We start from the raw sequence: 23,199 nt of genomic DNA on the forward strand, positions 1-23,199 counted from the left end.
GAAGGATGTCTTATCTTTTGCCTCTGAACTAATAATATGAACTCTGCCTTATCTGCTTATGAATTATATAAACCATGCACCCCAGCAGCCTTAGAGAAATCATAATAAAACAGATTGGATTATAACAGCAACAAAGTGTAAGTGAGGACTGGGGTCCTGCTGCAAAGTTTGGAACTGGATCAAGGTTCTCAGAAAGCCTGGGAGTTTTTAGACTCCAGTATTTTGATTTGGTCTACTGCAGAGACAGGAACTGTCTGTAATTACAGAGCACAGGGTGGGCCTCTGAGTGTCACAGGCAAAATGGATCTTCTGTCCCAAAAGGATGAGTGGCCTAGACTGAGCTGCCTGTGACACAGGCAAGAAACGGAAACCGATAGAGGTTTGGGGCCATGACCTGTGCTACCTATGCCTTGAGCATCACCAATGTTTTTAACTATTTTTGTGTTCCTGCACACTGCATATGAACCGAAGCCTTTTCTTCTCGATCTAGTGTGACGTGCAATTAATTACAGCACATGCAATGTATAATTCCATTTTACAGCAACAACCCAGCTCACAGATACTACCTCGCAACCGACCCCGTGACAGGAGATCTGTACGTTTCCGACACAAACACCCGCAGGATTTATCGGCCCAAGTCGCTCATGGGTGCGAAAGACCTGACGAAAAATGCTGAGGTAATAGGAGGAACAGGGGAGCAGTGCCTACCATTTGATGAGGCAAGGTGTGGTGATGGAGGCAAGGCGGTGGAGGCAACTCTCATGAGCCCTAAAGGTAAAAAGAGTTATCCCTCCATAACTTTGAAAATAATATGTAAGAGCCAGGGGTGGGGTAGTGTTTAATTACTGGACAGGGTAGTTAGCTCAAAAATCGGGTTTTGAGTAATTTTTTCCAACTGAAGAGACCATTGAGGAAGATAGCTACATAGTACCTGCATTGATTTTTTAGGAAATATTTGGCTTTCATGGTTATTGAGGATTTTCAAATGCTTGTTTAGACTATGTCTTTGGCTGGCAAGGGTGAAGATTTAAAATTAGTGTTGCTAATGGTCCCAGTTATCCCATTTTTCAGGTTAGCTTAAAAGCTAAACCTGTTACAGCATACTCTCTCAAATGGGATCAGTAGGAGTAGATTTCATACTGAACATTGGTTTATTATGCAAAATATGTTTACAAGCTCTTTTACTACCTACTGCTAAGACCATATTTTCTGCTCTTGATTTTCACTAAATACATTCCACGTATGCCCTTAGTTATGGATAATATATTCACTGCTAGCACAAAAAGCTAATTTTTATTCTCTTCACTAAAGGAATAGCAATCGACAAGAACGGGTTAATCTACTTTGTTGATGGGACCATGATCAGAAAAGTGGATCAGAATGGAATAATATCCACTTTGCTTGGCTCAAACGACCTGACCTCAGCACGACCTCTAACCTGTGATACCAGCATGCACATTAGCCAGGTACTTTTCAGCTGCTGCTAATTTGGGAAGCTGAGCTGGGGCTAGAAATGCAAATGCAGCTTTCTTGCCCTTCAAAATAAAACTGGGTGGAGTGCGTAATGGATATTTAACAGAATTTGGGGAGAAAGAAACTTGTTCCAAGGGCATGAATCATATTGTGTTCTCTTAGCTATAAATGCTGCTGTATTCAATTTTTCTGTCCATAAAGTTCAGTTTAGTTTAGAACAGCAAAACTACATCAGGAAACATTAAGTCTGGTAGTAAATACTGGGAGAATGACAGATCTGTTGGCACTGTCTTGCCCTGTTGATGTTTCCTGAATTGCTAACATCCTCAGCCTACTAGAATGAGTGAGAAGATAGAGGCAAAAGACCCCCATATATTTCTATTTGTCACAATAAGTTGTGTAGGTAAGAAGGGATATGTTTGAAAATGGAGTGCAGTACAGTCTTTCATAGTCTGGAAGGCAGTAAGTTATGTTTGCTATTACAGCAACAAAAGATAAGTACTGCCCTTAAAGTTTGTATTTTGACTTTGATATCTGTCTCTATTTTTATTTACGCGTTTGTGAAACAGAAAAGTATAGTATTTATTGGAGGGAAAATTCAACCTGCATTATAGTTCCAATAAACTGTCTTTTTTTTTCAGTAAAATAGATGTCTAAACGTTGTTCCCCTTTCCTCCCTGAAAAGCCTTAGTTTGCTGGAGGTATTTCCATACAAGTCCTTTAGTTGTGATTGGTTACAGCAGATGGAAAAATGTCCTTACAGCAACATCTAAAACTGAAGGTGCATTAATTAATTTAATCTGCACTGGTTAACTGTTTAACAAAATACTTCTGTTTGTTAAGGTTCGTCTGGAATGGCCTACAGATTTAGCAATCAACCCAATGGATAACTCCATTTACGTTCTGGATAACAACGTAGTGTTGCAGATCACTGAAAACCGTCAGGTTCGCATTGCTGCGGGAAGGCCGATGCATTGCCAGGTTCCTGGAGTGGAGTACACGGTGGGGAAGCACGCTGTACAGACCACACTAGAGTCAGCAACTGCCATTGCTGTGTCCTACAGTGGTGTCCTCTACATTACGGAGACTGATGAAAAAAAAATTAATAGGATAAGGCAGGTCACAACTGATGGAGAGATTTCATTAGTTGCCGGAATACCTTCTGAGTGCGATTGCAAAAACGACGTCAACTGTGACTGCTACCAGAATGGAGATGGCTATGCTAAAGATGCCAAACTTAATGCCCCTTCTTCCTTAGCTGTGTCTCCAGATGGCACCCTATATATTGCTGACCTAGGAAATATTAGGATACGGGCTGTGTCAAAGAATAAACCCTTGCTGACTTCAATGAACTTTTATGAAGTTGCTTCTCCAACCGATCAAGAGCTTTATATTTTTGATGTCAATGGTACTCACCAGTACACTGTGAGTTTAGTCACCGGAGACTATCTGTACAACTTTAGCTACAGTAATGATAATGATATTACTGCTGTAACAGATAGCAACGGGAATACCCTTCGTATCAGACGGGATCCCAACCGGATGCCGGTACGAGTCGTCTCTCCTGATAACCAAGTCATCTGGCTGACCATAGGCACTAACGGGTGTTTGAAAAGCATGACTGCACAAGGGCAGGAGCTTGTCTTATTCACCTACCATGGCAACAGTGGACTTCTGGCAACTAAAAGTGATGAGACTGGATGGACCACTTTTTTTGAGTAAGTACATAAGTTTAAGTCAGATGCCTTATTGTTTTGTTGAGTAGTACATTACTATTTGAGATATTTCTGGAGAGTTAAGAAGTAACTGTAAAGATGGCTCTTGGTAACAAGAAGCGTAGAAAGATACTTTTTGTCTGCCATGCTTTCCTTCCTGTAGGAATAAACTGAACACACAGAGACCACCAGCAACATGTGGTGTACAGGTGCAAGCACAACAGTGAGAGGTATCAGTGGAACAGTGGGGCTTGTCATTTATCCGGACTCAGAAAAAAATCTTTTCAGTGAATTGTTTTACTCTGTGTTACAGTCATTAAGTCATCAATGCCTATTAATAACTGACAGATTAGCAAATTGTTTTACAGAATCCTCAGTTATGCTAACTAAGGAAGATCATGGTGATTTATAGATAAACTAGTAGAACTAGGCAACTTCATCCTGATATAAGCTAACTATAAACTTATACACCAAACAAGGCATAACAAATGAAGCTTAAAATATAAACAATTTCTTTCAAATATGGGCGATGTAGAATTAACACAGATTTTTGTCCAGTTGCCTCTCTCTATTGAAAAAGTATATGTATTTTTAAATGGCATGAGAGATGTGCTGAAATTGGGTAAAAATGTGTCTGTCAAGGAGTGGAAGACATGGAGTTCACTTGATAAGTAAAAGTGTTAGAGGGTTCTCAGCTGAAGTACTCAGGATTACAAAGGGTATCATGAAAATCCAGTCAGTCCCTCTTCTTTTTCTTTTTTTTTCTTTCCCTCTTTTTTTCTCCTATCTTTATGATGAAATGCAGTAGAAACTGCTGCCAAGGTCAGGGCCTAAAAAAAAAAAGCTTTCAGTTCAACACACATGATAAAGAAAATAAAGTGCCAGTGTCAGGCAGTGGCAGCAAAGCCAAACATCTGTGTTCAGAGATAACTTCACATTTCTGTCAGGGTACATTTGGCTGAGGCAGTGTGCAGGAGGGCTCCGAGCACCTGTATCTACTCTCCAGCCTTTACATATGCCCGTCAGAGACACGAGAGCAGCAGGTGCTGCTTCACTGCATATTGTGTCCTGAAGTGGAGACAGGGCTAGAAATGCTGATCCCTAACAAAGACAGCAGGTGGAATGGCACTGCTGCCAGTTTTAAGGTATTCTTACAGTAATCTGTAAATTGGCAGGGCTTTGGTAGCGGGCACACTCCCAAAGCATTAGAGCACGTCTGTAATATTTAATTGTGCATTGGTGCATCCGCTGCGTATCTTTTTAGGTCCTGCCAAGAGGACACAGAAGCACACTGAGGATACACAAAGGAATGAGAAACATTTCAGTTGGGAGGCAATGTGTTCTTCTTGTGGGTTACCCCTGTCCTATATGCTGAGAGACCAAAGCACAGCTTCAGTTGGGCTGGGAACTGTCATCTTTTTCCACAGAGAGTAAATTCAGTGGTTAACGGGGACACACACAACCACTTGTTTCCAGCAGGTGAATTGGGCAAGGCAGTCAATTTGGGGGATAGTGAAATCCCTGACTGAAATTAAGGCATCTGCTGGGTACAGCAGGAACTTTAAATCATGCTGGCATTCATACTGGCTAATTGAGGACCTAGAGTTTTAATCAGGGCAGTAATTTCTCACCACGTTGCCTGTAGTTTTTGTCTAGCCTACTGTGGTGTACTGCAGAAGTGGCTGACAGCTCCTGAACGTATGTTAATGGCAAAGAAGTGGATATTATATTCACTATTAAGTGGTTGGCAGGTCTATATTTTTCATCACAGGGAGAATTTAGGGTACTGTGCATTGTGAAGTACACAGCTGTTTACTAAGTCTGTAAATAGACATCTTTCACAACTGATCTGCTTTCATGCAGACTTTCTGGTCTGAGTTAGGTTATGTCCAGCTGGCTTAGGGAGAACCCAAAGGGCAGGCTATTCCCCTCAGTAAGTGTTAGTATTCTTTCCAAGCTGTTGTTTATGCACTTCCTAAACAATTACCTCCAACTAGCATCTCATTAGAATTCCCAAGCTGAAATAATTATGGAGAAAGCTAGGCAATTTCACTCACCCCGAATTTGCAAGTGCTTGAGGCTTTTGCAGAAGCAAAGATACTGATCTCCTCCCTGTAGCCACCGTGAAGAAGTAATCTGTTTAATTGCAACAAGGAAGATTCAGATTAGACATTTGGAAAAACTTCATGTTGAAGATTTTGGAGCCCCGGAGCAGACAGGCAAGGATGTGACCCCTTGGCCTTCACAGACTGTCTTTAAGAACAAATTAGACATCTTCCAGGACTAACGCAAGACAAGGAGATCCTGCCGTGGGGTAGGAGCTGGACCACATGACCTCTCAAGGTCCCCTCCAGTCAGTTTTCTCTGATGCTCTGTACAAGTTAATACCAAAAATAAAAAACTGCACTGATTATGTAAAACTAGAGGGAATAAGTGAGAAGAAAAACAAAACACCGTATTATTTTTCTTGCTAAAACAGCATTCTTAAAAGCATCCATCGGGCATCATAGCTGCTTGCTTATTTTTAGCATAAAATCCCCATGCACCAATTTTTTGTCTGTATATATTTCCCTTTTGAAAAAAAAAGTAGATATAAACATGACCATCTTGGCATTTTTTATTCTAAGATCAGCAAACATTATTGCCGCTTTGGTTTTCAGTGCTGATGATTTTTAGTATTAAATCTGACTTGGTCTGGGCTTCCAGGGGCTTCTGCAACTATTGCCAAAATGGATGGAAAACGTGTATCATGTAAGGGCTTGTGTGGGAGTGGCATGATATACATGTGTCTGTGTATATCTCTGTCCCAGCTTTTGTATATTCATGTTTTTAGGTAGTATTGGTGAAAAAAAATATTCACCTGAACAGTTTGATGTTGAAAAAAAATGAAGTCTTGTTAAAATAGGAAGATTTCCCTTGAACATCAGGCAAAAAGTAAGAAAGTGGAAGAAGAAATTACTCTGGCTTCTTTCTTGTTCTGTTTTAGTAATCACAAAATATTTCATTGCTAAATAAATTTTGTTATATCAGAGTTCATTTATGTATTTTGTTTAGTCTATTGTATTATCCAGATTCTCAAACTATTTTAGGCAGGGGATAGAATTTATTTTCCATGGTGAATTTAGACTTCAGTTAAAATTGTCAGAATTCACAAAGGACTAGGAAAGTAATTTTTAAACAAAATCTAACTCGGTTGTTTCACCCTATGGTTTGTCACACATCTGTTTAAATGGCAGAAGTTACAGTAAAGTAAAAAATACTATGATTTTAGTAATAAAAATATCTGTCTTTGGAGCCAGTTCAGTAGTGGCTTCCTCAACCAGTCTCTTGTGTAAATCTGTTTGTATAACCGGAGTATGGATCCAAAGAGCTTAGATCCTTTCAGTTGATTTCTCAGTGATTTGAGAGCAGACTTAAGAAAACTGTGGGTTTTTTGGGTTTTTTTCGTTTTTTAGAACTTCTTACTGAAGAGAGGAAATCTTTGAAAAAACATTGCATCCTAAAAATTGGCAGAGATTAGAGTGTTTGGACTTCTTTTCTTGGCTTTTTTCATCAGACTAAATCACACTACTATCAGACCCAAAAGAAGCTTACATTTTATTTCAATTATTCTGGAAGCTAATTAATCTAGAGTTTGGTTTATTTAGTCTCCACTTTGCCTGAATAGAGGAAGAACTGACATACAGCAAATTTTTTTTTTACACTCCTCATTTTATTAGTGAAAATTTATATTAATAAATAAGCAATAAATAAGTATTAATAAATTAGTAATAAGTATTAATTTGTATTATTTAGTGTATCATATAATCTCTTTTCTGTATTTGTTTAGACTTCTAATTTTTTTGTATCTTTATGTTAAAATGGATTTTTAAATTTTTATTTTTAATGGTTATAGTCTGCTGATCAAAATTGACACTTAATATTGCAAGAATGCATATATTCGTGAAGTACTGTTATTAAATACATAGTAATTTTAATCTGTTATCACAGGTCTAAACACCTGCTGAACAAATAAGGTATTAACATATCTTTCAGAAGAAGGATTAGAAATACACACATGCTAAAAAAACAGTGGAGCCATATGAAGCTAAAAGTCCTCAAGATTAGGTTTTATTGTGAAGTAATAATATTAAACAAGATATAAAAGTAACCAGCCTAATCAAAATCTGTTATTCTAAAACTGTGAAATATCTGACTTGGAAACTGTTTTAACTATAACTGCAAATTATGTATGCTTAATCTGAACAGTTAAACAGATAAATCTTAGAAGCTGACCTAATTACATGCATATTAGCACTTTGGAAGTGATACTTCCTAGCTAGCCTATATTACATTATGCTTGTGCAGCAGTTTCCATTCTGCTTCCAGACACGGAGGGCTATACTAGATGTACAGAAGGAGCATTTTCTCTGGACCTAAGTTTTTTAAATGTCACAAGTAAACTCCTGAAAAAGCCTAAAGAGCCCCTGTGCAATCGCTCAGTCATGTAGAAGGTCAGACACCCTCCCCAGCCTAAAATTTCAGGTCCCTCTCAAAGCTCTGGCATGCCAGCACTTGCCAGCCAGTCTTTAAATTGATCTGAAAATGAGTTAAAAGCTCGCTATTATTTGAATAATAGTCTGATAATACTCAAGAGGATAAGTTATTCCAGAGAAAAAGCTGCTATTACCCCTGACCAGAGCTGTGAGTCAGACTTCTGAGAGGGTCCCAAGTGTCTTGTTCAGCCCCACTTCTTCTGAATCACCTCAGTGTCCCAGGTCACTCCTTGGGTGCCTCCAGAATCTGGCACACACTTGAGGGGCCGTCATGGCCTTGCCCCTCTTATTCAGCTTGCTCCATGACAACCTTGTTGAACTTCACATGGAGGTCCTTCTGTTGAATCGTGGGCCTGCTGCCCTGCAAGCAGCAAACTGGTTGCTGGAGGAATTGGTAGAGGCTGCTCTGGAGGGACGATCCCTCCAGGGCACAAAGACAGCCTCAGTTGTCTGGGCAGCCCCTGCTGAAGGTGGGCATTGCTGTGCTTGGCACTCAGGTGATGTCTGACAGCCAGCTACTCCTGAGAGGTGGCTTAGGACAAATCATGGTCAGCCCAGTATCAAGTGTCTGGGATCTGTCCCTCTGGGGTCCCAGCCCAGGTGCTTCTCCAGGCTCCTCTGTAAAGAAGCAACAACTCTTCCATCTCACAGCTGCTCTGGAGGGTGCAGGTTGCATGTGTGTTCCTTTGGCCTCCTCTAACCCCTTTGGTTAAACACAAATAACTTTCATTCCTCCCTTAGCAGTGAATTAATTCCAATAGCCACTGTTTCTTATCTCTTTCCTGTCTTCTCTCCTCTTGCCTTCCTCTCCTTTTAGGAGCAATATCAGTAGGAAGAGATCTAACCCAGACTAGATGATGACTCCTCCTCCTCGGCAAATTCACTGCCTTTCTTCCTTGTCTCTTTTTTTGCTCTTCAGGCCTTGCCCCCTGCTGCGTTTCCTTACTTCCTTAACTTGTATCTGGCACCAGCCCAGGTCTCCTATCTCTTAAGACATATTTGGCTTCCCTGCCTTTTTCTTTCCCAGCAGTGCATTTCTTCTCAATCCCCTCTTCTATCTCTTGACAGTTCATCCAGAGTTTCCCCAGGCACTTCATGCCCTGAGCTCATTTGTCTTCTCCTTCCCCTTCTCCCTCTCCCACTCAATTCTTGTCTCCAAGGGAATGCAGCAGAAATCAAAGAGAATGACATTAGCAAGCAGAGCCCTTAAAAGTTTACTTTGCTCCCACAGTTAAATTAATGAGGTTTCTAGCCATTCTGGAAAGGTGGTGAAGTCGTGCAGAATGTGAACTCCTTACAAAGTGTATAAACTTGAGAGAATTGCAGGTAAAAATCTGTTTTCATGCTTCAGAGTAGCATCCTTTGCATATTATGCTTTTATTAACAACGAACTCAGTGCTGTGGTTTCTGTAAAACTCTGTGACACAGAGTGAGATACTGCCTCTGGTTTGGACCTGTTTAGTTTCCCCCCATACCAAGCACATAATCTGTCAGCATTTGGCAACAGGGAACAGACAATATTTTGTAGTTTTCCTTTTGCTTCACCTAAGTGCATTGCTTGTGGAGTCTGAATTAGAAATACTAAGATTTGGCTTGTAAAAAGTCTGTGGAACTTCTACTGAAAGAATTCCTTTATATAACAGTAAGTATTTAACTTGGGTCAGGTAAAAAATTATACCAATAATTTTGGTATAATAGCAATGTCAATTCGCTTGCACTTTTACTGTATTCTGAGACATTCACAATTCAGTTTTCTTAATTAGTGTTTCTATACCATTTCCTTTAACATTTGTAGGGTTTTATTTTCCTGTAACATTTGTGTTTCTATTTGTGTTCACTTATGTATCACATTTATGTTTCAATAATATGAATTCCTAAAAATGCCTCTTCTAATATTTATTGCAGTGTTGAGGCTTTCATCCTGTTTTGATTCTCTTTTCTTACAAATACCAGAACTTTTTTTTACACAACTTTTTAATCTGGATTTTTTATCACCTTTAAACCACATTCTCTGAATGTCCATGGTATCACAGTGCTTTTTAGATATTTTTATCCTTTTACAATCAACAACCTTTTATACCTTCTGCTTTTACTGCTGCGGCTTCTTTCTTCACACATCTAAAATGTAGTGGTATAAAGTAATTAACCATACTGATTAAAACATATTTGTTCAGACAATTATTATATTCTTGCATTGACTTTTGCGGCATCACATGAGCCCTTCATTGCAAAGCAGGACTTAAAAGTGTAATGTCCTTAATCTTCCATATTGAATTTACTCAAGCAAGAAAACCAAACAAAACCTTCATTCCTAACCATCTCTGTGCTGCCTTCTTGGGAACATTTTAGAGATATCCAGTCCTTGTATAAGTGCCTGTTTGTCCCCATTGCCTGTCTCAATTCAGCACCCAATCCATACCTTCCTCTCTTAAAGCACATTTCAGGGACCAGCTGGCTCTCTGTTAGCCAGGTTTTGGTGCTTTTCCTCCTCTCAACATGGCACAAATTGAAACTCCAGTAGGCATAACCCTCTCTCATAGCTTCCTGTAGGAGGCAAGGCTGGCCAAAAGGCAAGTTCCTTGAATACACTTCCTGTATTCAAAGTATTCCCTGTACCCAAAGAGAACTTGTAGGGAAAAATATAAAGCTGATGTGTTCAGTTTGTGCATGGCCATGGGACTTTAAATGATGGGGCTTTAAACCTTCCCATAGATATGTGGATAGTACACAAATATGTAACCATGTTTTGTTCAACCTGCAATTTCTGAAAGGATCTTAGTGACTGCTGTGCTTGCTTAGTGCTGCTTAGTGCTTGCTGTAGTTACTGTGTTTCTTCTTTAGATAAATTATTAAATAATTTTTTTAAAAAATTCTAACTGCAACTTCCTTTTAATAAGAATAGAGGTTATGGTCTCACAGTTTTCTGAAGTGGAACTGTAACTCAATTTTACAGTAAATATCATTATAGTATAACATAACATGCTGTTATATACTTCAGTTTTTTAAGACTTGTGCTGACAGTGGAGCACACAAACTTGCTGTTTCAAATATATCCTGCTTAATAACAAAGCAGACATGTTAAAAATAATCCATTAATAGATGACATTAAATATCAAAGTGAAATTTTTTAGGGAGCTGTAGTATGACCCCTAATTGCACTGATGCATCATGTCTAATCTTCCTTTCATGCTTGAATGTTAATTGTTCCTGTCCTTGGAATTAAGTAATAAAAATAAAACTGCAAAACCATCAAATAAGTAATAATCTCAAAATAGCAGTGGTAAAGACATAGTATGGATAGTTCATCAAAAAAGCAGTATTGTTCCTTTGAATGACATAAATGTCTTGCAGTCAGCTCTGCTTGTGCTCCTGAAAGCATCCATTTCACTTCTGGCTTTAATCAGGGACTTACTAATACCATTTGTTCAGCTAGTGACATGTTTATATTCTTGTCCCATGTTAATTTTCTTTGTGAAACAGAAGTCAGGGATGCTACAGCCAAGCTGCCAAGCTAGCTCACTCTCCTTTACATTTCACATCATGAAGGACCTGGTGAGGTGGGGGTGGAAGGACAGCTCCAGACTGCAGGTGAACTGGAGGCTCTCTGGTTTTGTTCATGCTGTATTTTAACACAGTCCTTGTTTTCAATCCTCATTCAAGAGCTAGGGTTGTGGTTTCTTTACATCCCCAGTGAGGCCAGACTGATCAGCTCTTTAGTGAGCCTACAAGGCATGTGCAGCTGAAGATCCTACCCCATTCCCTCTAAAGAGGGAAGATTCTGTGACTCCTGAAACATCTATTGGTTGGGTTTGACTGGTGCTCCAAAGGAATAAGGATGTTATTCTATATTAGCTTCAGAACCTCAATCTAGAAATATTTGTTTACTGTCTTGGTATTCCACTGTCCTAAAAGGAAGAAAAAAAAAAAAAATAGACCCATAAAACTTTGCTTTTGTTTTGCTAAATTTAATATGTTCATCATGTTCACTTTTTATGACTGTGTAAAAACACCTTCAGGAAAAAAAAAAAAAAAAAAAAAGGCAAAAACCCAACATTACATCTTAAACTTTGAATGATATGTCTGGTCAGACAAACCAACCTCACATCCTTTTTTCACCCAAGGCCTAGGAGTTCAGCTCTGCTAGTGTAAGCAGACCTTACAGCAAGGGACAGTTTGTCATACAAAGTAAATATATACATCAACATTTCTTTTATTTGAAAGGCCATACTCTGGTATTTATATTGACAAGGCATAGTTTATTTGTATAGTAATAGATGAGCTAAGAAGGAGGTCAGGGTGTGGGGGTGAGTGGGAGGGGGAGTGACACAGAAACAAGCCAGCACCCTCAGGGAGCTCTGAAATTCAAGACAGCAGAGGCAGGAAGCTGCTGCGGGGCAGGAGCTCACTCTGCACACCCCAGCAAAAACCAGTGTCCAGCCCCTGCAGACCCCACAGGTCTTGGGGGCAGTGAATTCCCACTAGAGGGAAGCTTCAAAACAGGGAATGAATTTCGAGATCTTGTAGAGAAAAGCCTGGCTACTGTAACTTAGTTTTATCTTCTTAAGGACAAGCCTCCTTTAATCAGTCTTCAATGGGCTGCGCTCAGTTCAAAAGGGCACAAGGTGCTGAGGAGCACCCCCAGCCCGGGGAAGCTGCTGCAGCCCCAGATAACACCTCGCATTTTAAGCCACACCACCTCCATCCCACTGCTCCCAATGCACCCCTTCCCTCTTGCTGTTCCTCCTGCTCTTCAGAAAGCACCATCATCATTAACAGCATCAACAGCATTTATTTGTGAGGGTTCTTGTGCATATAGGGTCAGAAATACAAGATATGAAAGAATTCTTGGTTTTGTGAATCCCTACGAGAACATACCTGGCAGCTGCTTATCACAGGAAACAGCACAGACTGGGAGGACTGCAACACCCTACAGGAAGGAGTGAAAAGTTTGGCAGTGTCCTGGCAAAATGTAAAGAAGTATGTCTGGCATAATAAATCCATGTCTTGATTCTTTCACTGCAAGGCACTGCTCCCCCCAGATACCTGTCTCTGGAAGTCATTTTGGATTAGGCAGGGGGAGTGGTCAATCTTACCTGCAGTACAAGCACTGAGCTCAGGCTTGTTTGCCTGGTTGTGCAGTGAAATGGAAAATGAGCATCAAAAATGCCCCGTATGGAAGTGAGCAAGCTATCACGAGGGGAGGTGTTGATTCATTTCTTTGAGTTCCCAATGCAACAGACGCATTTCCTTCACTGATTTTCATTTAGAGTATGCCTGTTGTTTTGCAGATGAGTTGTGGCTGTCAAGAATGGCCTATTTAAGTGAATTGTTTATGTGTCTGGTGTGCTCAATGTCAGTTTACAAAAAAGACCAAAAACTATGGCAAAATAGACACAGAGACATTTAAAAAAAAAAAAAAAAAAGAGGAGGTGAAAAGAGAAATTGTCAATTGCTTTCCAGATGAGGAAATCTCTTCATTAAACCTGGGCTGAAAAATCCTTCCTAACCATATTGCTAAGGTAAAAGGCCATTACCTGAATTATTTAACCAGCTAAGCAAACAGTTGTAAAAGACTTTCCTAGATGAAAATGGGATAAAGACCCCTTCTCCAGAGAAGACAGCCATCAGATAAATGAGGAGGAAAAGTGGGCCCACTGCTCAAATTTAAGCTTGAGTTTTCTGCCACTTGGTTGAGCAGGACAGAGAATTGTAGCTGCTAATAATACCTTTAATCCTGTTCCAGCCTCCATGGTTTTGTAAGTTTAGCATTTTCTGCCCAAATTCTATTAAAAAAAAACCCAGTAGGCAGATAAATTCCTGTCCAGAAGTGGACTTTGGCTGCAGTTCACTTTAGCTCTTTCCTAGAATCACTTCTGGACCTATTTTCTGTAATCCCTGTTCATCCACTACTTTCTCAGAGCTAGGCACAGCAGAAAAGGAATGGGAAATGCAAAGAGAAAGGGAAAATGAGATGGAAAAAGAGCAGAGCAGGAAGGAAATGGAAAATAAGGAAAAGGAGCTTCCCCCTTCCCCCTCCAATATATTTAAAATTCTGCAAGACTGCAAAGAATCTTACTTTTTTTTCTCATGCTAAACAATATTCCTGATAAGAACAAGAGAAAAATACTACCCTTCTTAGACAATAGTCAAAAAAAAAAAAAAAAAAAATTAATCCACTTGTCATAATTTACAAGCCTACTAACATACATCAAATTGTCATTTGACTCCTTCTTGTTAAGCAAAACAAAATATTAGCAAGACACACATCTAGCTTATTGTTTGTGGTTCCATTTTTTTAAAATCTGTTATATCTCAAAAGGAAGTTATAGTTCAGTATTTTGAATTTCTTGATAAATTTGTACTGTGAACTCACAAGCAAGATGCTAAAGATGCTTCTATTAAATACACTGTTTGTAAAGAAAGGAATATGTGAACATGGTATTTTAATTAATATTATTTTTAAAGGGCAGACTATAAATGTGTAGCTATGCATCCACTGAAGTATTTCAGTGACACTAAAGAAATGACAAAAAAAGCAAACATTATTTGTCCATCCATGCATCTCTAGATTGTTTCTGCTTCTTTTCATTATTAGCAGGCTCATTCAGTCACTCTTCAGACACAGAAGGAAAAAAAAAAAAAAAAAAAAAAAGCAATCGTATCATAATGAGGAAAGCAACTCAGAAATGGAGTGAAGGAAAACAAAATAACTTTCATTTTGTTGAAGTCTTTGCCACTCTCAACCACCTACATAATGTTGTTAAGGATGGTCAGAACTAGAGCTCCCTGCAAGTTGCCTTACCCTGTTTTAAACCACTGGAGAACAGGAGAGTTTCATACAGGTTATGAAAGGATAATAAAATTAAGCTCTATAAACTGTATGGGTTTGCTTGCTTTTGATTAGTAAAATAACTGTTTTGTTACTGGTTTAGCAATGCAGCCATCAAGGTGGCTTCTCTTGACCATAGTTTTCCAGCTGTGAATTCACAGGCTGGGAGGGACTAAACTCTCAGTATGCCACAGGAGCTGAATGCAAATTCACAGTGGAATTTGTATTTGCAGTCACTCTTTGATGTTAAAGACAGTGAACCTCTATGTAAATGTGAACCTAATGGCTTGAACAAGCTGAAAGATATTTTATTGCTAGGTTAGGACAGATTTTTCAGTATATGTAAACATGGTGATATATACCAACCTTGGTATACAAAGCTTCTGATGAATAGTTTGAAATAAACACAGTAATGTTACATACATTTTTAGCCACTCTTAATAATTAGAGCTGCATAGAGGAAATGCCTGATGAGTGTTGGGTGAGAATGTAACAGTACTTTTCCTTTTACTGTCAAAATTTTATGTCTGTATTATGAAATGGATTCATGCTTCATTTTGCTACTGCAGTATCCCAACTAATGGTATAATCTGTAACCAGTCTTCAAAGAAATACGTAATACACATTTGCACTGGATGTCTTGTCATCTGAAAAGTGCAGGAACCAACGTGCTTTGCTTTTCAACCTGGCCATGTTTACAGTAGCAAAAAAATAAAATTACAGAATTTATTTTGTTAAGGGAGTGTGCTGCAGAGGTCTGTGGAAAAACAGTATCAGACATAACTTAGCAATCGGCTTTAGCAGCAAACTTTACTATGCACTTCATTTCTACAGCTCCCTCTTTTATACTGAAGTAACTTCTGATATAAAACATTAATAATGCTTTTCAAGTTGGAGTTAAACTAAACGTGCTCTGAACTAAAATACAATGCACATGAGAAGCAAATCAGAAATAAAGAAAGTAGGGCATTTCCATCTGCAATAAGGCTTACTAGGAAGTTAGCACTGCAAGGTGAAGTGTCCTATATAGACTAGAACAGAAAATAGTCTGGGAAGGAATGTAATTAAAACTAAAGGAGATGAACAATGGAAGAGAGACTTCCAGCAGGTGAAGAGCAAAAGGTCAGGGATCTGGGAAGCTGATGATCATTATCTCTGAGAAATTCTTACTGCAGAAGAGAAAAGCTATTTGACAGTGGCAGATCATCCTAAAGAAGAAAAAGGATTTGATCTAAGGGGAACTTAAGCTGGTGGTGGTGGCAGCTGCCCTTGCTGCTGTAGTTACCGACCAAATATGAAGATCATTATATTAATACTTGTGAAAATGAGTTGATGGGAATAATGGGTGTGAGGTCATGCTCAATGAAAAAGTTTCTGGTTTATATTATTGAAGAGTTTATAGTTGCTCTTGAGGAACTGAAGAGGCTGGCTGAATGGCTTTGCTGTGCATCCTGGCATAGCAAGATCAGAGGGCTCCACAGAACACATGTGCCTGAGCTTGTGTTTGGATGAAAAGATCAAAGAGGCTGTCAAATGCCAAATATAGGCACTCGCCCTCTAGACTTTAGATCTCTCTCCTTTTAGGGTAATTTCAATATTAGAACACTAGGCAGATAAAGGAAATGTCTCAGTCTAAAACTGACTATCTTGGATGAATAAATTCAACTTGGCAGCAGAATGCAGGGATATTTGGATGAAATAAGAAAAATGGCAGAGGAATGCCCAAAGGTATGAGCAATGTTGCTACACTGAGCAGCGAAGGCTTTCATTGGGGGCACAAAGATACCAAGTATAAAGCATGTCTAGTATTCAATGTGCTGTGAATGAAATGAAGCACTCACATTTACAATCCATCATAAAATGGAATATGTAGTACATTGCAGAAAGCCCTGTTTCCCTTCTTTCATTTTGTTCCTGGTTATAAAAGTATGAGAAATCCTATTCTTACCTTTCACATCTCATTCACATTTTTTTCTTGCATTAGGAGGCCTGAACCAAGGAATCGTGGCTTCTAAGACTCTTTCAACTTTATAGTCATGCTTTTAAGAACATGAACATGTAGGTTCATGATATGTTTTCATGTATTTTTGAAAGAAGAGACCAGTCCAGGAACAATAGGCACAGAGTCAAAAAATAATAAGGTGGAAGCAAGAATACATAAAACAATAATTGCAATGTTCAGCTCTGTATACTACAGCAAAGTCACACATTGTATGGAGTGCTACTGATGTGCAGCATTTTTCAACTCAAGTGACTGAACAGAAACGTGGTAATTAATTTCTCAGAAATTCTGTGATTCAAAGGGTAAAAAGTTCTTGCAGTGAAATCTTACCTTCTAGAGCTCTAGTAAGCATTGTTAGAAATTAAGACCAATATTTGGCTACTGGAATCAAAGGACAAAACTAATTTCCAACAAAATAATTTGATATATTTTCAAACATAAAGTGGAAAATAGGAAGAGACACTAATTGGCCAATATACATTCCCTTGGAAATTGAAAAGGGAAGTTGGGCATGAAAAGAAAATAAGTTTATGGAACTGAGGCATGAGAGTGAAGGTCATGGATAGGCCGGCAGTCACATTCATGCCCAAGGAACGTGGGTGTGTTTGTTTCAGTCTCCCACAGAAATGCAGTGTCTCAGCTTGCCAAGTCCAATATGTGAAAAGGAGCCAAAATTAGGGCTAGAAACACACTAGAAGAAACCCTATTATCTTGAAATATACTTAACTTAAAAAAATAAATTTTCCCACTTGATTTCCCAGACTTGCAATATAGTTTCTGATGTGTAAACATTCTTTTCTTTTTCCTATTGCTAAGTGAAAGTCTTATATAAACAAAGGAAATCAACTGTGTTAAAAGGATGGAAATGACTGTATGCAAAAAGCTGTCAAATCTACAGAGTAAGCAAACTGGAAAAAAACATTCCTTAACCTAATCCTTTCAGTTACAGCAATGCTGTGCAGTGCTCATGCTGTTCAGAGAAAGCCAGTGTGTTGTGGGTTAAAAAAAATTTTTGGAATTAGTTTTTCCAATATAAGAAGAGAGTTTCTGTAGCCTCAGTGATATGTGTGAAGGTTATTTTAGGATACTGGGGTTTTGTCGGGTTTTTGGGGTTTTTTTTCATTGATTGGTTGGGGGTTTTTTGTTGGTTTTTTTTTTGTTTTTTGCATTTCTTTCCCAGAAGGAGCAATTTTGATGATAATTGTGAGCATGAAATGTCTAGCACACTGTGAGGACCTGCAAGGTCGTGTTCTAATTACTTTAAGAGACTAAAGCTTCCTTCAGCTTCCCACTACACAGTCTTGGGAGAGTAATGGAAAACTGCTGAGAGCAAACAGGTCATATGTAGGCTGAATCACATTTTTGGATATGTTTCTTTTCATTGCAGGTAGAGGCAGACTATACTTCTAAACAATGAGTTTCAGCTCACCTGAGCTCACCTGAACACCTAGGCTGATGAATCCAGGCTGTAATACTGGAAGAGCTAATGTTAAAGGCACTTTTATGACCTGAAGCTCACATAATGCTTTGTCTCTATACCGTGACCACATCACATATTTTGATGTGAGTCTTGTACCAATGGAGTATACCTAACACAGCACAGGAAAAGACATGGTTTAGGCACCATAGGTCTACTTCAATTATAGAAGTTGTATCTACCTATTCATATTGAATGCATATATAGCTCTTGGTTTAAAGAAATGTCAGTAGAGCCATGAAAAAAAAAGCATGTCCTGCATAGTTTATGCCACAGTACTCAAACTGTGATCTGCCAACAGTTACCAAGTTATATATGCTAGCTGTTATGATTTCAGCTACAGGCAGCTTAAGTAGATTGTTTTACCCCAGATTCTTTCTCTTAATAATACAAGGGATGTTAAGCATACAGGAACCAGAGGGAAGGTGGTCTGCATAATCACTGAATAGGTAAGGATCAAGAGACACTCCTATTCAGATACCCAGTTTATGAAAAAATGTGAGGATTCCTACAAGGGCAAAATAGAGCCTAATAATATGGAGTGAGTACAGAATGCTACGGAATTTAGCACCAACAAATATGTTCCCTTTGAAATGGTGAATTAGATGTGCAGCAGGATCTGGTCACACTTCAAAGAATAATATGCAGAGCTTGAAGATCCATCTGTTTGCTCTTGCTATCACCACTGAGGCTCCTGTATGTTAAGCAGTCTTTTGACTACTTCAAAGCACGTTTGAAGTCTTTGCTGTGCCTATCCCATGCACAAAAAAGCAAAAGTGCCTTAACAATATGAGTAGCTGGTATTTTTGTTCATTTTACTTGTAAATGAAAACAATTAGTTCCTGCTATGTATCATTTCTGGACTCTTTTTTTTCATTTTTTAGCTACGATAGTGAAGGCCGTCTAACAAATGTTACATTCCCAACTGGAGTTGTCACTAACCTTCATGGGGAAATGGAAAGGGCTATTACAGTGGACATTGAGTCATCCAGCAGAGAGGAAGATGTCAGCATCACTTCCAACTTATCATCAATTGATTCTTTCTATACCATGGTTCAAGGTACTGTAAACAAAAGACTTCTCAGCAGACACTGATCTTAAAATGGTGCAGGCAGCTCCAATCAGATACATCAGAGGGAAATTTTAGAGGCATAGTGTTTGGAAGAAGGGGTGATACACACATGATTTTGTATGCATGTAAGAAGAACTCTGCTGGTAAAGCAAGAATTGCAATAAGAATACAATTAAATATGTTTTCTAACCAAATAGCTTTAGCACTATGGAAGTAGTCAGAATACCTACTTTGCATTAACAGAAAATCTTGGAAAGAAGCGAAAGGGGTTTAAAGGGGAATAGGTGCAGAAATAGTGTGAAGTGAGATTTTTAGCTTTAAAAGAGCATGTGATGTACCAACAGTCAAACTCTACTTTCAAAAGTCAGTAGTCACATTATGCTTAGGATTAGGCCAAAAATATGTAATGAAACAGCAGAAAATGTTGGGGTTTTTTTTCTGCCAGTGCAAAGAATATACTCTGTGGGTAGGGTTTTCTTAAGTGTTTAAGCAACTTTGAAGGTAGGTCCCAAAGGCATTTGTCCTCTCATGTGATGCCAATAATCAGTCTCCCCCTGGGGGTTTATTACCATTGGGTCAGTTACATGAAGTCAGAATGCATAAAGTGTGAGGGGCAAAGGCAGGCTCTCAACACAAGTAGATAACCCTTGCTTCTCTTTTTTGCTGTTTCAGATCAGTTGAGAAATAGCTACCAGATTGGTTATGATGGCTCACTGAGAATTCTGTATGCCAGTGGCCTGGACTCACACTATCAAACAGAGCCACACGTGTTGGCTGGCACTGCCAACCCTACAGTGGCAAAGAGGAACATGACCCTGCCAGGGGAGAACGGGCAGAACGTGGTGGAATGGCGATTCCGGAAAGAGCAAACTCAGGGAAAAGTCAATGTGTTTGGCCGAAAGCTTCGGGTAAGCATGCAAACATGCATGGTATCCACTGCATTCTTACTAAGTGAGAGGAAATGTGCATGTATTCCTGTTGGCACTGCCATCCAACAACCACGGAATATTTACTGCAGACTGTATAGCTGGAAGCACTTGCTTTCATTATTTTATTTATAGGTTGTTTTCCTTACTAATTGCTCTTTTCTGTGGACTTTAAACGGTTGGGTTTTAGCCTGAAATGTATTGAAATGAATCTGGATAAAAGGATAATTTTCTGCTTTCCTTCACTGTTTTTGTTTCTGGTACCGAATTCGCACACCTATTTTTGAATACTGTTTTAAATTAGTCTACCATAAGTTAGCACAGTCCTAAGATTTTCTTTCTTTTGTATTTTAAATAAAAATCATACTTATTTGTGGCAGAATGGATTTAACTGTGTGTGCATGTGTACAGCATATTCCTCTAACATATGTCTTTACCATTTTGTTGGCGTTTTTTCTTCCTATATAGCAAGTGAATTATAAGTAAGAAGCTAACTATGATTTATGACAGCCATTTGGTAAAGACAACAGAGATTAAGCATTTAACAATGAGTTGCCAGGGTACCATTTCAAGACCACATTGGCAGTCTGGTGTATTATTAGAGCTGAACTTGGTTTTTTTTCAAATAAGGCCTAGGAAGTACATCAAATTGCAGACCACTTGACTTCTTAAGAGGCAATACACCATTTTAAATCTTAAAATATTTTAAAACTTCCTCTGGGGATGAGAAAGAATGGAATGATATAATATATCTTACATTCCTCTCTACCACTTGCTCTGCAAGAAGAATGGCTTTTTTCCAAGAAGGAATGATTATTGTGCACAGTAGCAGCTATTTAAGAACAACATACTTGGACCTAGCAATGGCAGATGGAATAGGATAAGGAAGAGAGAAAAGAAGCCATGATTCTGGAGCTAATCCTTGTGGTTTCCATTCATAGACGTGTCATTACAGAGCACAGTGGGATAACACACCTGCCAATTCATTTGTGAAAGAAGCCCAAGAGAAAGTAAAATAACCATACCAATGGCATTTGGTTTGGGCAGTGAAGCCTCTCACCATGAGTCCATTTCTCAAAAGTTAAGCAATATTTTGGCATTCAAGTGCAGAGGAGGTAATAGAAATTTCATTGGCAACTTTAAGTTGGAAGAGTCAGCAGGAAAAAAGGAACAGAAGAAGATGGAAAGATTTAACAAGATTGAGGGGAAAGTGAGATGATGATAGATGATGATTAAATTGTAGTTGTTAAAAATTTATATACAAATAGGAACATTAGGGCAGGTGGGAAATACGCAGAAAATAAGAAAAACGGGGAAAAAAAGTAAAGAAACTTGTCAGCGAAGAAAAAATAATGAAGATTTTTTTTTAATTGATTTACATGGGAAAATACTACATAAAGGTCACTCAGGGTGGGTGGGAAGATGTAGGAAAATAGAGAAAGAAAACAACAGAAAGAACACCTTAGGGAGCTCATATTTTCCATTTGCAGACAGGTCAGTAACATTTCTGTGCAAAGAAGACAAATGTAGACAAAAGCACAGTGACAGAATATATTTCCAGTAAATGTACTCTACATTTCCACTGCATTTCATATATGCATTATTTAACATTGCCAGGACGGTCAACAGTTTTGTGTTGTTAAGTGTTTCCTAATTGAATATTTCTTGAATTACTACTTTTATCATCATATTGCAAATATATTTGAAGAGTGACTGTCATAAACACACTGAAAACGTTCCAGTTTTTCTGTAAAAGTATTTTGGTAGCAAAGCTGTTGTTAAATGCTTCAGTTGAAGGCAGTACTTTAGCTGACATATTATTTCAGCCCCATACTGAAAAAAGCTATATAACCAGAAGTTGTTGTTATTATAATTGCCATTTATATTACAAGATAACGCAAGCACAGCCGTAATTTCACCAAAAGCTCATGTCTGAAAGCAACAGCTCCATCACAGCAGAATGTGGAAGCATGAATCTGGCTGGAGGAAGAGGCATCTCCTTTCTTTCCCCTCATATCCTCCCCTTACACAGACCAGACAGAGGGAAAGTGAGAAGGTAAAAGAGGTTATTATCCCATTTAGCAGATAAGGCAGTGAGACAGCCAGATTAAGTACTTTGCTGCAATTTACACCGGAAGCATGTGCTTAGCCAAGAAATTAACCACAATTGCTTGGACATCTGCCTTAACCATAAAATCACCCTTCCCTCTTTGACAACTCAGAAATGGGAAGTGCCCATTCTCACTTCAGAATCTGAGCCTGAGAGATAGACAAGAAAATTAATAAAAATCATGATAAAATGTAAAATAAGGAAGGGAAGATGGAGAGAAAGGGAGGAGAAAAAAAATCAGAGAAGCAAAACAGGCAGGGAGACGCAGAAGTGCAGCCATGTGTGGGAGAGGCTGAGAAATAGAAGCCAGAGATAAGCAAGATGTAAGAGTGAATTTAGGCAAATGAGAGAATATTACATGATGGGAAATTTAAACAAAAGCTACCTGAAAAATAAGAAGTTAAAAAAAAAAAAACCAAACCAAAAAAAAAACCCAAACAACCACACGACAAAAGGAAGGGAATAGGAATGCTTCAGAATTAAGTTTAAGCTATTTCTAGAATCAGCCTTTTTCTTCTAAGTATATTGCAATAACAATTGATGGCACATTAAATAGATGAAATAGCTGTTCTGCATCTGCTAGACTTTATGTTCCTTACTTCGAAGATTTACATGAAACATGATTTTTGTTCCTAAATTAACAATGCAGATTATTCTCATTATTTCATATTAAAAAAGATAAAGGTAATGTAGATACATAGACAGATAAAAGCAAAAATGAGCTTCTGCAGGATTTTTTTTTCATATTTGCCTATGACATATCACCAGCACTTTAATACCTTTTATGCCGGTAATAAAGTATTTAATTTATATTGGTCTTTTAGAAGCTTATTAGCCTCAGGGTGTAAGTACCAACATCCATGATACATGGATTTTTAAATATGCTGCCCTGAAAAATGCAAAAAATCCTCCAGTCATTTCTTTTGTCAGGGTATCTACTCTCTTGTTCTTTTCCTAATGCCATTTAGCCATCTTTCTTCACCCCTTTGTAATGTATGCATGAAGTACTTGAAAAGGAATTTTTTAAAAATTATTAATCCACATAGCTGTATGTCCATTT

General features: G+C 38.5%; 1 protein-coding gene and 1 long non-coding RNA gene across 17 annotated transcripts in view; one reads left to right on the forward strand and one right to left on the reverse strand.

The window, feature by feature from the left end:
• The window catches only part of TENM3 (teneurin transmembrane protein 3), a 403,572-nt gene that overhangs the window by 366,347 nt on the left and 14,026 nt on the right, over positions 1 to 23,199 (forward strand). For all 15 annotated transcript variants that reach the window (XM_071743228.1, XM_071743230.1, XM_071743231.1 and 12 more), the window contains 5 exons: positions 542 to 774; positions 1,312 to 1,466; positions 2,317 to 3,191; positions 18,916 to 19,091; positions 19,776 to 20,011. In XM_071743228.1, the coding sequence (XP_071599329.1) occupies positions 542 to 774; positions 1,312 to 1,466; positions 2,317 to 3,191; positions 18,916 to 19,091; positions 19,776 to 20,011 (1,675 nt within the window). The remainder of the gene's footprint in view (positions 1 to 541; positions 775 to 1,311; positions 1,467 to 2,316; positions 3,192 to 18,915; positions 19,092 to 19,775; positions 20,012 to 23,199) is intronic.
• The window catches only part of LOC139795934 (uncharacterized), a 46,566-nt gene that overhangs the window by 4,028 nt on the left and 19,339 nt on the right, over positions 1 to 23,199 (reverse strand). Inside the window, exons 2-3 of one of the 2 annotated variants that reach the window (XR_011725760.1) lie at positions 5,246 to 5,324; positions 709 to 768 (exon numbers count right to left, since the gene is read on the reverse strand). This is a non-coding gene — a long non-coding RNA (uncharacterized lncRNA). The remainder of the gene's footprint in view (positions 1 to 708; positions 769 to 5,245; positions 5,325 to 23,199) is intronic. The other variant, XR_011725761.1, reaches the window with a different exon arrangement.

The sequence above is a fragment of the Heliangelus exortis genome, chromosome 4, assembly GCF_036169615.1.
Source record: "Heliangelus exortis chromosome 4, bHelExo1.hap1, whole genome shotgun sequence".
Lineage (NCBI taxonomy): Eukaryota > Metazoa > Chordata > Aves > Apodiformes > Trochilidae > Heliangelus > Heliangelus exortis.